Below are 16,868 nucleotides of genomic sequence, written 5' to 3' on the forward strand. Positions count from 1 at the left end.
GTTGTGGGAATGTTCTTTACTACCCTAACAGTGAATTATTCTTTTGTAAGCAAGAGGAACATTCCAATCGGTTTTTGGCCATATTTTATTGTGTTTATTTTTAGTCAGCATTTCACTGCAAAACTTTTGTTTAGCACATGGTGCTTGATGCAATTTCCACTGAGCCCAACAGAAAGTAGGCATTTTAAAGCTGTGTCAGACTGGGAAATCTCAATGCCACTGATTTAGATTTAACATTAAGCACTGATAAAGACAGTTGCAATCTATCAATACTGAAGGCATTCAAAATACTGTCATTTAATAAGAACGCTATCAAAAGTCAGTCTATGCTCTCATAATAGTTTCAGACTATATGTAATATGGTTTTAAAAATGCGAAATACATTATTTTGGATTATTGCATTATGTTAGGGTGCAGGAATAAAACATGAATTATTTAAACTTTCCTTTTTTTATCTTTGAACTAGCTATTTCTAGTATTTTTATTACTTTGTTGAATTTTTTTAATACGTCACCATTAACATAGTTTTAAATCTAAGGAATAGAATTTCTTTCTGTACGCCTTGGAGAAAACTGCAACAAGGAAAATGCATTGATTCTTTTTCTCTCATGTGGACAAAAGGGCAGTTAGTATAACTAAGCTAAATAGATGTGCAGTCTAGTAATCTTCCCAATCTACTTACTCCTAAACCTCCCTATAAAATGGAACACATTTCAAGCCAAAATGCCATTTCCAATTTGAAAATAGAGGTGTGGAAAAAAAGAACTATTAAACAAATAGCCTAAAACACTGTTAATTATTTGAGTCTTTCCGAGGTGTTATTTTATAGAACTTTCTACATATATTTTTAATCTTGCTGTGTCAGTACAGTCAGCACATCCTGTCCTGCACCACTAACTATATTTACCACCCAGTGGCAGGAGGAAGACAGGAGCCTACTGGTGTGTCCATAGTGAAAACACCAGACAAAACCACTCTGCCTAGAGCAGGGAACTGTGTGGCATTTTCACTGACCGTTGTCGCGGTGCTTGGTGTTGCAGGATGGATGGTCACAGTATCACTTCGTTGCCTCATCGTCAACAATAGAACGGGATCGGCAAAGACCGTACTCTTCATCCCGCACGCCCTCCATCTCTCCCGTGCGCATGTCTCCGAACAACCGCTCAGGTAAGGCCAGGCTGAAGCAAAGGTGGAGGTAATCAATCTATCACCATCATTTTCCTTGATATCTGGATTTGTTGTTAACTGTGGTGGAAGGGCACAAAGTGTATTCCTTACTGTCACCAAATTGTCTCCTCAAAACAGGATTTTAACTTTTTTTATTAGCACCTGGTAAAGTTTTACAGAAGAAAGATTATTCCATAACTTTTTGTCATGAAGTCTCCCAAAGTGTTTTCCTGATGGGGCTTACCTGACTAGATCTCAGGGCAACGGTGTCCATTAGTAGCACCAGGAAATTCTGTTACTCACTTTGCTAGTCATGAAAGCCACTACGTAGTTTGTGACCATTTTGCACACTTAGCAGAAGTTTAAAGACCCACATTACTTTTTTGTCAGGTTTTATTCTGGGTATGTGTGTATGCATATGCATATGTAAGTTTCCCAGATTTGACTGCAGGTCTTCCTGTAACATTCATAGTGTGTTTACAACAGCTATTATCAATTCTGTATGATCTGCACAATGAAATAATGTATCTCAACTTACGCCGTAGTGTAAATTAATGTTTCTATTCAGAAATCAAGTAATCTTCCCCTCAATTTATTGTAAGGTGGAACATACCTTCATTAGATAAAGCCATTCCTAGTGAAAAGCTTTCAAGATAAACAGAGTGCAAAGTTAGTCTTTCAGTGGCCTTTCTGCTACTTGTTCAATCAACAAATGCTGTCATCTCATAGGTACACCAAGAGTTTAGGATTAAAGTTGGTGGAACTTATGATTGCCATTACCATTATGCCATAGTTTGGTTTTTAAAAAATTGCTTTGTTAATTATCTAGAAGCTGCATCTTAGTCCTGCAGAACAACAAGTGAGGAGATGTGAAAATGTAGCCAGAAGTATAGTGAGAGCTGCTGTTCTGTTTTTAAAATCTGCCATTACACAAGTCCATAAAGGGCTCTTGTTCCTTTTTTTCTTCTCCAACATCTCATTTTGACTGTAAGTGCAAGGTACTTGAAATGTCTGGCCCTGAGATCTTAGTTCTGTCTCTTGCCAGAACCATCTTCTCACTTCTGTTATTCTAAATTTTGGATGAAATTTTACTGCCATCATCAGTTATCTTAAGACTGGAAAAGGACAAATAATAGTGGCTGTTTCTGAAGGAAGAAGAGCCCATGTCATTACACATGGGTCAGCTCAATGTCAGTCTCGAAAATTGCTGGAACAAATAATCACAACCTGAGCACCTCAAAGGCAGTAGGAGCATAAGATATTACTTAACTCTAGTGGTATCTATTTCTACATAATAATGTAAGTTGCTGTGTGTCTGGTAGTATCCATATCAAATGCAAGCATTGGTTCAATACCACTTGCTCTTATTAAATCCATCTGAATTCAGGCTACAACACAGTCAAAGCACTTTGTGGAAAGAAAAGTCAGTAAGTACAATATTCTATAATCAGTAAGAATGTTGCACACAACATTTTTATGGACAAACTAAGGCAAGCTAGCAAACAGTTCAGGAAACATCCTGTGTGGTAAATAAAAAACTTACTGAAAACCATTCACAAGGCACGGGTATTGTTTATTGCCAAATTGGAAGAAAGTTTTGCTTGGAGCTTTGCCTGGGTCCAGTACTCTTCTATGGTTTTAGTAATGACCCAGATAATATGGAAAAGTTACCTATTACCTTTGTGGGTGACAATAAACATGGGAGAAACTCATGTTCTTTGAAGGGCATTATTGAAAATCAAAGTGATCCTGAGAAATTGGAGGTAATGTTCAGAGGAAAAAAAAAATCCAATACTTTAAAAATAAATTGTAAGGAGAATGTCTAGGTAGATGAAAGTTCTTTAGAAATTATTTGGGGATTTTTGTCAGTTGCACACATAAATTGGAAGGTGGGAAAATCAGGATATGAGAATATACTGAATGAACTGTGATTGTTTAACTCGAGTAAAAGAGACATGAGATGGAGACAGTGGGAAGAGGTACACACCAAGTCTTCAAGCATGTAACAGCCAGCCGTGAAGAGGAACGGTGTGAACTTTTTCTGCTTTCATAGCAGACGGATGGAAATAATGAGCAGAAAGGAGTCAGGCTAGACATCAGGGAACATTTCCTAGCAGTGGGGAAGGAAAGCACAGGAGCAGACTGCTTGGAGCAGTTATGTGATCTCTGTCATTAGAGATCTTTAGTTTCAGATTAAAATCTGTCAAGAATTATATTGGTATTCTGGATCCTACCTTGGGGTAAGAGTTGAAGTAAATGAACTCACACCGTCCCATCCATCCCTAGGACTAGGTGATAACAGACTCCAACTAGTGTGGAGAGCTGTATTCTTTTCTATGTCCTATATCAATCAATGACTTCATGTTTGCTTCCTGTAAAAACTCTGAAAGAGGGTGCTTCTGCATTTTAACACTTGCCAGAATGTAGTTTTCCTCTCACAGGAAGAGAGAGAGAATTCCCACAGAGAACAGTGAGAGATAGTTTTGTCTGTATCAGTCAATTTTGTTCAAAACAGCAGTGTTTATAACCATTACCAGAATATGTGAAACAAAATGTGTCTCTCTGCTAGCAGCTTTTTCAAGGTTTGTGTTCTGGCCTGCTCCCCATTAGACTCAAGCTGCCATTAGCTGATTTGGTAGTTTAACGTCATGTTTCTTTATATCTGCTGGCTTATCAGCTTTAGATTTACATCACTATTGATAAACAGTTTAAAAAGCAATCCCCTATTCTAATGGCTTCATAAGAGAGAACATCTGTCCTACATTTGCTCTGTAAATTCAGAGGCAACGGCCAGCAAAACCAATCGAAGCAGAATTCAACATCACTCGTGCTTCCCTACGCCGTAGTTAAGTGCCATTGCTTCACTGTTGCTTAATCAAAATATGTAACGTAATTTAGAGATGCTGAAAGATATGCCTCAAGGTCAAGCTTCACAAAGAGTTTGCCTTACATTTTAAATTTTTTTCTTTTCCTTGGTTTTAAACAAAGGCATCGTTAATGCTTTTGAGCTTCTTTTGACATATCAAATACCTGGGTGGAGGCAGGGGACTCTGTGGGGGTAAGCACCAGCACTTTAGTAATTTTTGTACCGTTGTGCCCTTATGAGGCTCTGGGGGGCTCTGCCACTCACCCTGTGTTCCTTCTCCTGCTCTCCACAACAGGAAAAGTGCACTTTATCTACCAACACCTACGTATATTGAAGTCAGTTTACTTGAAAGCCATTATTTTTTCATTTGCTTTTCTCCTTTTCCTAAACATTGTAAGCTCTAAGGCTTTCATGATCAGTGCCAGTGATCACCTTCACATTCTCCAGTGTGTGAAACTCGACTGTAAAACCCAGTTCTCTCTTTCATCAGCTGTACTTTCCTCCTTTTAGCCTTTCCATGAGTATAGGTGATGAGGGATTTAGTTTTAATAAAAATAGCTTAAAGTAGCAGTTTTGCTTTAATGGCAGCTGTTCACACATACAAATACTTAAAGACAGAGAAATTATATGAGTTACCTTTAAGTGTTATGCGTTTTTGGGATATGTTTTCTAAGGGAAAAAAAAGGCTTTCTTTTCCTCCCTTTTCCATTAGAATAATTTAATTGGTTTGTTTATTTTCAAGAGAAAAGGGGAGAAACCATTTTATTAGGGTTTTTCCACACAGCTCTAAGTTAACAGTCAGTGTTTGTTTTCAATGGAAATAAAGTGACCATTTTGAGGAAAAAACAGAAGTACCCATACCAGAAGGTTCTGACAAGATAAAGAAACTGAAAAGCAAAGGGAAAAAAAAATATTGTTGTACTTTTTTTTTTTAATAGTGATCATCTTACATGTTGGATGTAAGTAAAAGAAAATTAAATATTCAGAAATAAAATTATGTTTGCAGTTGATTGTCCAATAAATACATTTGCCTTGCCCTTGAAATAGCAGCATCTTTTCTTTTCCTCCATAATGTGGTAGTATTTCTTCAGTCAGCTTCATGTTAGAAAACTAACAGATATAAACTTTACTGAAATGCTTACCCAAGAGTTAAACCCTATATTCAGTCATGTATGATTAAAAAAAAACAAAACAAAACAAAACATTTTTGTTATCTAGCAAGTGCCCCAGCCTCACCTCGGGAAATGATCAGCCTAAAAGAAAGAAAAACAGACTATGAATCAACTGGAACTAACGCCACTTACCATGGAAATAAAGGAGAACACACTTCTAGGAAAGACACCATGACAGGTGAGATTTTGCTTGCATGGCATATGTAAAAACCAGCTGTGGTAGAACGCAGGTTTTAGAGGATTGGCTGGGCTTTGCACTGTGTAAAAGAGTCAACCTGCTTTGGTTAATTCCCAAGTTTTAGCCACCTTGGGAAGTACAACTGAAGATATATTTGAATGAATGCAACGCTGTGTGAAAATTTGTGAACACCATGGTTCTTTACAGAAGAAAGGCTCTGAATCCAATTCTGCATGTCTTTTGCAATTTTACATTTGTTTTCATTTCAGAAGGAAGTTGGTTGATCACTTTGAATTGGTATATTTGAGCATGTGCAGTGATCCCTAACACCTGTCTTTTGCAGAGAATGCTCTCCAGGATCAGTTAACTTATTTTGTATGTCAGTATTCATAGGAAATTTGTGGCTGTTTGTTAAGTCTATCCATGTTACTTTCTCAGCTGGGCTGATTTAAATGCAGTAATTTTCTCTGTATGTTGTGGCATCTGTTGCAGGTTTCTTTGAAGGCCTCTCTTCCCCAGTGAGCTCATTGATTTCTTAGCATTTCAGTAATTAGGAAATTTTGAGTGCTTTTCCCAGCGCTGTATCTCTTCATGAATTCTCTAGCAAAATACATGTTGGTCTCCATCACCATTGTACAGGCTTATATAACCATTATTGAACTTTTTGTCACGTTTATATAGTGCCAAGCATCACGCTCTCCTCTTCTCCAAATGCTGCCTCTGGGCAGGCAAAAAATTGCAGTGAGAAGTCACTCTGCACTTTCTCAATGCCTGTTACCTTCTCCCATGCCCTCTGCAGAGGTCTTGCTCAGAGGCAGAATGAGTTGCTCTCCAGGAACGTGGTGGCTCAGCATCAATCCATCCATAAGATCCATCTTTCAGGACTGTATTCAGGGTATGAAGATGCTCACACTGTATCTACTACGTTATATGTGATTATGTACTCAAAACCTAAAGACCAGCCTTGGAACTCATGTGAAAATGCAATACAGAACATTAATTAGCCTGAAGGTGAAAGTCTGAAGAGAAGAATGTCGCTCAAGAGCATTTGGAAACCACAGAAATTAGGAGTGTCCTGAACGACTTCTGTGGGGTACTATGGGAGAGTGCAGAAGATTCAGTCAAGGTACTGCATTTTATGTATCTGTAATGCTTTGAGTGTTTCGCAGTCCCTGCATGAGGTGATTCTCTAAAACACTTCAGTGATCTTTAGCTGGCTGATTGTGAAGGTCAGGACTGAAGTTTTTTCAGCCATTTGTCAAGGAGCCATAATGGGTGAATCTCAGGATTAAGAGCATCAGGCTGAAAAGGAAAAGGCAGAAACTGTAGTATTTTATTCTAACTGTATCTGTAAATTCAGACTAGCAAATTATTTCAGGAAGTTGACCAAAATACAGTGTCTCCATGCTGAAAATTCGTGTTTCCTCACAGAAAGTCTTGTCTCTCTCTGCACATTAAAAAAATGGGCTTTTCTTTTTCCACACCCCTTTTCATTGTCTTTTGTACTGTGGTGTTTTTCTTCTCCCATTCCTACTTCCCTTATTTCCCTTCTCTTCCAATATAATTTTCAGATTGTGAGGTTTGTACTGCCTCAGAAAGCTTTACTCCACTTTGATTTTTGCATTGTATTTTCCTCTAATATTGTCTTGTATTTTGTCTGTTTCTACTGATTATTTGGCTGGGCTTTTAGTAAGGAAACTTGAAACTCTCAGCATCATGCTCAGCTATCAACTGTCTTTCCAGCTCCTGAGCTCAGTGAGGAAAAAAAATCAAACTAATTCAAATCAAAAAGTGTAATAATATTTCACAATCTTACATGACCAATGTACAAATAAATGTTGAATTAACAAGTAACTTTCTCTTTTTCAGATCACCAAATCTCTGCACGTTTGGTCTAAGCTCAAATTAAGCACCATTATAAGAGCAAAAGAAAATGACAGAAGGAGTTTTGTTCATCAACATTCAACATGGAATCTGTGTAATATAATTGTAGCTCATTAAATAATAAATATTTGCTTAAAAAAAATATATAAATCAGTATTTGTGACTTTGTGAGACATTTTGACTTCACTTTAATACAAGTTCATGTAACAAGTTTCTTGCAATGCCTGTGTTTCATTTTGTGCATCAGGCAGTGCAGTGCAGCTGGTACCTCCACTTGGATGGGACTTTAGATTAATGTTTTCTCAGGTTCCACCTGGCATACACATATTTTGATCTGCTCTTCTACTTTTGTGCCAAGCTGATGTATTACCCAAAGCTTTCTTTGACTCACGGATTTTACACAGCGTGTAAAACTATGTGACAGCTGTAGTCCCAATTTATCCATGACTGTCTCCACGCTCTTCTCCAAAGCTCTTCTCAGTTTATAGTTCAAAAATTTTATGACCTTTGGGCTGGGACTCAAATGAAGGTTTTTTGATGGATTTTCGAAGTAGGAATGTTGGCTTCCTGCCATCCTGAGGATTTGTCAGGAAAGCTCTGGGGAAAATGGAGAATCTATGAAGTAAACAGTTTGGCTGAAGATGATAACCTACATTGATTTCACAAGGATAGCTAAAAAAATAGAGGCACAATATCAAAGTTCTCATTGCCCTCTTCACAGGTTTATGATGCCTTTTATATTTACTGTCCATTTTCTTCTCTCTGTAGAAAATAATAACCAATAATAAAAGTTTGTCACCTGAAGTATATTTTTAAGACAAAAACTCTTATATTCAGTTTAAGTAAATGGGAGCTGTAAGTGCATATGATAATGTTATTTATGTGCCATGGTGTTTCCTTCAGAACAGAGAAGATAGGGTTTCTGTGTACTATCATGGGACTCCTTCTTTGAGGTTTCTTTTACTTTCTTAGTTCCCTCACTGAACTGATATGTGCATCATAGTCTACACGCTGTGTCTTCTCTTCCAGCAGTGGAAAAAACTTCTAATTAATTTATTTTTCCTTTGGTTGTAAAGAATCAATCATCAATACTTTTGTTATTAAAACTTACTGGCAAGTCCATACGCATTCAGAACATACAAAAAAAATATTCATTAGGTGTTACAAGTGCTCAGGCTTATTGTTATTACTTTCAGAAACCAAAATGCATTGTAATCTTTTCTCATGCCCTTACCTCATTTTTCACCATGCAGGAAGGTGGAAGTGGTAGTGACAGGTATAGAAGCATTTTCCTTTACTGTCTTGAGCTAATTTTTTTTAATTGGAGACCTGCTGCTTATAGCAGAAAAGCAGGTTGCGTGATACCAGCTGAGGATGACTACCTGTCCAGCTGAGCTGTCCTTTCTTCTTATCAGTTGGTGTTCCTGAGGGCAGAAGGCTAGCATCTTGTTATTCCAAAATGTCTGTAAATGCATTCAGAATAAGTACTTCCAAGATCTGAAAGCTGAATGTTAAACCATGAATCAAGTGACTGGGATATATGGGGATGAATTTGGTCAATGACATCTTTGTCACATAAATCACTGAGTAACATAATTTTCAAAGCTGTTGTCAGCTTTAAGGAAAACTGCTATGAGGAACTATGTGACTTTTTTTTAATCAGTATCACCTAGAAGACTGAACAGAAGGGAGAAAGAAAGGTATTTTTCTATAATGTTCTTTATGCAATTCAACCACAAAATACTGCAGATTGATCATAGTACTCATTTTAGAATGCTCACAATTTTGCCTACCAGAAAGTGCCTCTTCAGTGTTATCATGTACTGACTTTTAGAGACTGCATAAAATATGCACATAAACACACACATGGATCACTCCTCAATTAATTTAATCTTCAGCTAGGTCCCACATCTGTGTGAGGAAATGTGGCTGCAGGAATATCTCTGTCTTTTACTCCTTTTACTCTTTTCCCTTCTCATGCCATGTTTTGAAAAGAAAAAAAAATCATTGCCTTCTCTTTCTGTTTTACAATTTTATTTTGATGGTACATATACAATATTATCAGGAAAAAGCAGATACTGACCACACAATATCCATTGTCCATTCATCTAGCTCATTCTCTGCTTTCTTTTATATTTGTCCTCTGCTTTTGGACAGCAAGAGTCAGCTGCTCACTGAAGCATAGCAGAGTAGGAATGGAGTTCCCAAGGTGTTCCCCTGCATGTTCAGAAGCAGGTACTGGAGCAGGGCTGCATTCATTGCTAACAGCTACATTGCTTGACTTACATTTCCTCCAGAATCACCATTACCTCAACCTCCAAGCTAGCCTATGCCAAGACTTCTTATTCTTGGACTCTTGACATTTATTTTCAGCATTTTATGTCTCATTGTTTTATTGCATTAAGAAAAGATTTACTAGGGATTTGAGGGGGTTTTTTTTGTTTTAAACTTGTGAATTTGTATCCCCATCACTGCAGTAAAATCAACAACACAGAGCTTGCAGCTGTTTTCATAAGCTGAAACTATCCATTTTCCATTGTGGAATATGTGATTCAGGAGACCGTAAAACTTCAATCTGTTATGTGACATTTGTGAGCACATCAGTGCAAATGTCACAGTAGTGCACTGGACAGCTACACACCAACTCTGAACTATTTCTAGGCTTATAATAGTCATGGCTGTTAGCAGCACATATGTACCACATGCTAATTTGTATGTTGTTACTTTAGGCAGTCAGAGAGACATTAAGAGGGAGGTATGACCTTTCCATACAGATATACAAAAAGGCATGTGTCCAGTTTGCTATTTTTCATCAGATTCTTCATAATACCCTCAGATGTTGCACCTTATACTAGTCTGTTACTCTTGACATCGAACAACCATGAACAGTATTGACCTGTCTGAACTCAATATGTTCAGTCATGTATGACTTGAAATTTGCGTGCACGAAACTTCAAACCCACTTATATTGGCACATATATTCATAAAAACTAAATGGTTACAAGTTCTTCCTCCATCTTTGACAGTCCAATACATTGAATGTTGCTTTAATGTTTTTTCAAGAACTAGGACTTCACAAAATGGATATCTGAAATGCTGAGTATCTTTAGATCTTGACAAGAGGAATTGTATAACAAAACTTCTGGCACTTTGTGGAGCAAGCAAGAAAATCAGAAAAACTGCATTTAAAAGGTGGTATCAAGGAAAGATCTGGCAGTTGTGCTACTGAGAGTCGTGTTGTTGTGAGATGCACCGTAAAGAGCAATGCTGATGCGAACTCCTCTAATTCTAAAGACTCATCAGGAGGGGTATTTTCAAACGCTACAGCAGAGGCTGCAGCTGGAATATAAAGAAACCCACTGAAACAAGTCAAGTATGAAAAATCCCTTAAGTGACAAACTGTAACCTGAACAATGAGAACCTCTGCCGATCAGCTCTTTCGCACTAACGTTTATGACCAAAGGAAATTGCTCAAGCACTACTTTCCATCATTTCACCTGTTTCTATCTGTTACAGACTATTGGCATACAGGTGGAATTGAGAGTATCTGTCACTGGAGGAGCCCAACCAGCATCTGTCACTAGAGTTCATATTCTTCCCACCTTAAAAACAAGGGTCATGCTGCACTTGGAGACCTCCAGGGCTTTTCTCTGTTTCCTACACAAGACTCTGCACATTTTTAGTAATTGCATCCAGCTCTTCAAGGAACAAGAGGGGTTTCACCCCTATCAGTTAATGGTTATGAGGTGAAAAGTTGTTTTTTTTCCAGGTGTTAGAGCTCATCAACCAATCCTATAAGCCCTGTCTTTATCCTGTTTTCACAAACATGCTGCAAATCTTTAAGAATAGCATCTGAGATCTGTGAAGCAGCAACATGGACCAGTGCATCACACTGACAAAAATTATACCCTCAGCATGGAACCCGTGGCAGATGTGAAGATCAGAATTGGTGTATTCCAGTCAGCTTTGGCTGAAGGCCATGCCTTTCCTTTCCTTTTTCCAGAAAGGTTGCAGTGGTGTGGGGAAAGGTAGAGGAAGTTTTACTTGCAGAGGTCCATGCTTGCACATTGCCAAAGGAAGAAAGAGTGCTTACATCTTCAGTAATGTGGTTCTTCCTAGTAATGTGACTGGCATGGATCCCATATCCAGCTTTCAGCTCTGATGCTCAGGCTTGCCCTCACAAGTTTTGAGATGTGAAGGTATTAAAAGCCACTCTTGGTGCCTCCAGGTCTTATACCATTGCACAGAGACCTGAGAGAAGTCATGACCTACATGTTTCTGTTCCACTGATGACTCTGATTCACAACTACTCAATTTTTACTTTCAGGCCTGTTCTTTTATAGTAAAAGCCCTCATAACAGCATCCGATCATTGGTTAGAATGCCTGGAAAGTTAATAATGCATGAAAAGTGTGCAGCAGCCACACAAAATGCTGCCTTCATAGTCTTTCAAGTATGAGAAGTAACTACAGTCTTTCAAGTCCTACTGGCAAACTAAGCTTCAGCTACATTGCCAAATCAGAGGGATCGGTGGAGTCAGCTCTGCAAGGAAAATCCTTTGCTTTCCATGTGGGGTTTTTTGGGACGGGGTCAGAAATAAAGTTTTGCAAGACTATGTATTATCCTCCTTGTATTTAGAATTACTTCCAGTTTCAAACTGATAGCTGACTTTTGTCTGTGCATTTGAGTAGTAGGACATCTGAGAAGAAAGTGACAGCAATGATGGCAGTCATGGATTTGAAACTGTCTTGGCCTGACCTCTTCAGTATAACTATATATTACTTTTTGCATAACTTGTTTTTCACTTACATTTAATCACTTTTTGCTTGAATAATTTCATGATAAAGCAAAATGACTGTAGGATTAATAATTCACATCCTCCAACTGAAGTGAAAGAACTGAAATGTTTCTTAATCTCAATATTTACAACTGCTGTTTGTTGCATGTGTTACATAATCCCATCTATAACCAGCAATTTATTATTGAATGCTAGCTATATATGAAATTATTTTGTTGATTCATGTGTGAAGTACACAAGATTGTTATGAGCATGGTATAGAGCCTGCTACCTTTAATAAATGTATACCAAGAACATGTATGTACACCAAAGCAAAGAAGATGACCATTTAGTGGGAGGAAAAGTCTGCAGATGTTTTGAAAAACTTTGGTGTGGGGGAGACAGGCATTGTATGATGTATTTAATGAAGCCTTTAGAATTCACTTTGAGGCCGAAGAGGTATGTTGGGTAAACCTGCTTTTTCCTTCCTTTCCTCTCTCTGCAGCTCAGAACACCGGAATCTCAACTTTGTACAGGAATTCGTATGGTGCGCCTGCTGAAGATATCAAACATAACCAGGTCAGTACAGAAACTAAAATGTTACTGTTCCAGATGGCAAAAACTGGTGCAATACCGTATATGGAAATGGAAGAAAAATACTACAAATTAAACAATATCACAAATAAACAGATTGCTTCATGTAGGATTTTACTCCTATGCTCAAATTAAACACCTGTGTTTGAATATGTGATGTGAAATGAGGTCCTGAAGGTACTTTACACCTTCTAGAATTAGAAACTAGAGTAGTTACACTCCTTTGTGCAGTTGTAATATTGAGCCTAAACTTGGAAGATCACCTGGGAGATTTATTCCTTCTTCCATCCTGTTGCCCACAATAAGTTGTATCTAACAAGCTGTGGGCATTACTATCTTCCAGGTTTCAACACAGCCAGTTCCACAGGAGCCCAGCAGAAAAGATTATGAACCATATCAGCCATTTCAGAATTCAACAAGAAACTATGACGAGTCCTTCTTTGAGGACCAAGTGCATCATCGTCCACCTGCAAGCGAATACAACATGCACCTGGGACTAAAGTCAACTGGCAACTACGTCGACTTCTACTCAGCTGCTCGTCCCTATAGTGAACTTAACTATGAAACAAGCCACTATCCAGCCTCTCCCGACTCCTGGGTTTGAGACTTGGGCAGATACAAAAGCTCCAGGAACTGTGCATGTGCATGCATACCACGAGACATTTTTTTTCCTGCAAATTTAGTTTGTTAAAGCCTGTTCCATAGGAAGGCAAAGATAACCAGTATGGAAAAAAATAATGAGATTTTTTTAGAAGGCTAAAAGATACGAAAGCTAAACCTGGGAGTAATTAGAAAGAAATATATATATACATATATATATTTTACAGTGTGGGGCAACTTTACTGTTGGCCTGTAGAGTCTAAAGTTCGGTGCTGTATATTGAACGTGGCTGAAGGACAGAGGAAGAACATGACTGGGTCAAGAGTTAAGCACAAGTTACTGAGCAGCGTACATACTTTATGGGGAACAGCTTCTCACACTTTGTTTAATATCCTCATTCATTGTGAATCTAGGCTTCAAGTTGCATTTGGGGTTTCCTCTGTACAGCAAGATGTTTCTTGCCTTTTGTTAATGCATTGTTGTAAAGTATTTGATGTACATTACAGATAAAAAAAAAAAGGTGCATTGTGTATATTACACCAATGCCACAGTGTTTCTTCATCTATGGTTCTAAATATTGCTTCAATTTCAAATTTTGAAAGATGTATGAATTTCCAGTTTTTTGTTTTCTTTTCCCCGGTGCGTTTTAACAAAAAAAAAATCAAAAAAAAAATCAAAAAAACAAAAAGGAATATTTAGCAGTATTGTTTGTTCTGATATGTGAATTTGTTTGTGGCAATTAAAAAAAAAGGCATTCAGCAGTTTCTGACAATTAACATTCATCATTCCACACTCCTTGTCAACGAAGTGCTTTTTCACTGCCTAAAATTTTAGATGTAGATATTTGAAATAGATTTTTTTCATTTATACCAGTTTTCTTTATGATGATACAGTGTTAAAAGAAAATAAATTACAATTGATCTGTCATCCATATTTGCTAAGAATGTCTATTTCCAAGAACCTACCATACAAATACACATTCTTACTCGTGTGTGTCCACTTATGCATAGTATTCTGTGTGCGTGTGTTTGAGTGTGTGTGTTTGTGTGGTGTAAGACTTCTTTTCATCCAATGTTCTCCTTGTTAAGCTTCAATTTTTGTTTGATTTTCAGTTCTTTTTAACAGTGGAAACTCCAGTATGTGCTTTCTCTTACTCACTTCCGTAACCATCGATAGCAATTCAACATTGCTAGGCCACATGCTCACAAAAGAAGGGGTAGCTGATTTTGTATCACCAACTCCATCACCCTTAGGTGCCATTTCCTTTAAATAGCATCTTTTGATCCTCTCTTGAGGAAATTTCATTACTCTCCAGCCACCAACCAGTAAGTGCTCAAGGAAGGCAGAGTTTGATCTTGCCGTCTCCCTGAAGGAATGGAAAACTAAGACCTATGAGACTTTAATCTGGATTCTCCAAACTCTTTAGACTACAGAAGGGTCCAATTCTTGAACCATTAGGACAATCATTTATTTTAACCCATACCAAAAATAAAACCCAACACCCAGAACACATTCCTCAGATATGAAAATAAAGACCATTTCTGTGTGTTTAAGGTGAAATTCTAAAAAATGTAAGGGACAGAGATTTTTTTTTTTAATTTAAAAAGGGAAGAACAGCTACATAGGCTAGGAGGCCAAAAGAACTGGCATATTCGTCTTAGCTCTTGTAACGCTGGAAGGAAAAAAAAAGAAGCATTTCTTCATTTCTGTTATTCAGGCAACAAACAGTTCAGCATACAGTTTTCAGAGCGTAAGACCCACCTCAAATGGAGTAGTTGTAAATTGCTTAAATTGCCAATAAGGAATTTGTTTTTGGTTGCAAACATTTCTGTGGTTAGTCACTGTAATAGTTTTAACATCACCTGGCACACTTCAGGCTGTGCACAGGGGGAGAAGTCTCTCACAAGTCATCACCTGCTCTATAGGACGCAGCCCAAGTAGTTCATGCAGGCAGGTATTGTGACGTAGAGTTGGTTTATTGGTAATCTAGGACTATAGTTTAATCTTTTTGGCAGCTTTTCCCAGTGTACGATATGTAACCTTTGCTCTTTGTAGTAAACAGGGGGAAAAAAATAGCATGCAAAAAAATTTTTAAAAAATTTCAGAATGGGTGGGTGGGAGGGGCACAGTGGGCCAGATGTATAGTGAGGTAGATAAAAATACTATTCATAGTTTTGGACACAGGCTGTTTATATTTTATTTATTACATTGATTTTAATAAGTGACATTTACAGTGCTCTTTTGAACAAAGCACATTTTCAGTATAAAAGCTTTTTTTTAATGAAGAATGTCACTCGCAACTGGAAGTTCTTCTTGACTGCCTGACAAACACCAGGCTGGTGCAGCTCTGCAGGCACAGGTTTGCCAACAGGCCGAGGAGATGCATCGTTCTGTTCGAAGTTCTTAGGACAGGAGATTCTTGTAAGTTGGATGTATTTCCATTCTTCAAACTACTGAAATGCCCACATTGCCCTCTTTCAGCTCCTCTTAGGAATTACTTGGAGTCAAATGTTGACCATTGCTCAAGTGAGAGATTCTGGATTGATGACGTGGCATAAAATACCTTTTGTCTATACTTTGTGTTGGTTTGTTTCCATTCTTCTGTAGTGGCAAGTGCTCCGACTGATGACGTTCACTCTTGCTGTACTGGGTTTTGAGAAGGTGTTGAATTACCTGGCTTCTTTTCCAGGTTTGGAAATACAACACTGCCGCCATACTAAGCAAGATATATATGATGCATTCTTTTTAATATTGAGGAAAGTATCATTACCTATTGCTGTTCCCTTCATTCTTGTACTAGATCACACACAGAAATAGAGAAGAAACAAAACTGTTCCAAAAAAAAATGTATAAAATGCAATTGATGTACTGTAAAATGTCGGATTTTTTTTTTTTTTAACAAGCTTCGTATTAGAATCTTGTTCAGCTGTGTAGAGCTATATAAATCTCACTGTTTTATTAAATGCTGTTTATGGTCTGGAAGGAATGGTTAACCTATCTCAAGATCTAACAAATTTGCACTAACATGAGCAATATTGATTTGAGAAAAAGTAATATGAATTCAATATTTAAAAGATAAACTATGATTTTAAAGGTATATTAACACTGAAAGTACATTTTGACAAATAACATATTTAAGCCCAAAATATAAATGGTTGTGTCAGATAACACAAAAGAACTATAACAATATAGATTGAGAAAAAAAATGTGTTTCACTGTACATGTTGCTAACATGTACAAAGACAAACTCATATTGACGTATTTTCTATTAATAAATCCTACTGTATTGTGGAGAATCGCTGGTCATATTGCAGTATGTTTAAACTCAGAAGTTGACTCCGTAGAAGCTGCCCAGCTTCAGACAGCAAACAGATCCTTGCCATTTAGGTATTTTAAAGATTAATCAGGTACCTAACTTTGAGCTCTCAAGTTGGTCACTGCCCCCTCCCTCTCCACGAGTTTGATGAGCACAACCTGCTCTACATCAACCAGCCAAGGGGAAAGATATTTTTGAGAACACCCAGTTCACCCCTAATTATGGCTGCCAAGGGCTCAGCTGCCACCGCTAGTAGAGAGAGTTTATCTACATCCCTAGAAAAAACCTGAAAACCTCAAGGCTGGTGCTACTGCA

The 16,868-nt window shown here is 37.7% G+C and overlaps 1 protein-coding gene across 5 annotated transcripts in view; it reads left to right on the forward strand.

The window, feature by feature from the left end:
• Positions 1–16,533, forward strand: part of CTNND2 (catenin delta 2) — a 288,488-nt gene extending 271,955 nt beyond the window's left edge. For 3 of the 5 annotated variants that reach the window (XM_042048671.1, XM_042048672.1, XM_042048674.1), the window contains 4 exons: positions 1,041–1,167; positions 5,252–5,383; positions 12,549–12,622; positions 12,981–16,533. In XM_042048671.1, the coding sequence (XP_041904605.1) occupies positions 1,041–1,167; positions 5,252–5,383; positions 12,549–12,622; positions 12,981–13,241 (594 nt within the window). In that variant the 3' untranslated portion in view covers positions 13,242–16,533. Of the gene's footprint in view, positions 1–1,040; positions 1,168–5,251; positions 5,384–6,182; positions 10,047–12,548; positions 12,623–12,980 lie in introns of those variants that run through there. The other 2 variants (XR_006019595.1, XM_042048673.1) reach the window with 2 other exon arrangements.
• Positions 16,534–16,868: the final 335 nt, after the last annotated feature.

This window comes from Corvus kubaryi, unplaced genomic scaffold (genome assembly GCF_017639235.1).
Source record: "Corvus kubaryi isolate FWS band 111438036 unplaced genomic scaffold, C.kubaryi_AGA036_p1.0 68, whole genome shotgun sequence".
Lineage (NCBI taxonomy): Eukaryota > Metazoa > Chordata > Aves > Passeriformes > Corvidae > Corvus > Corvus kubaryi.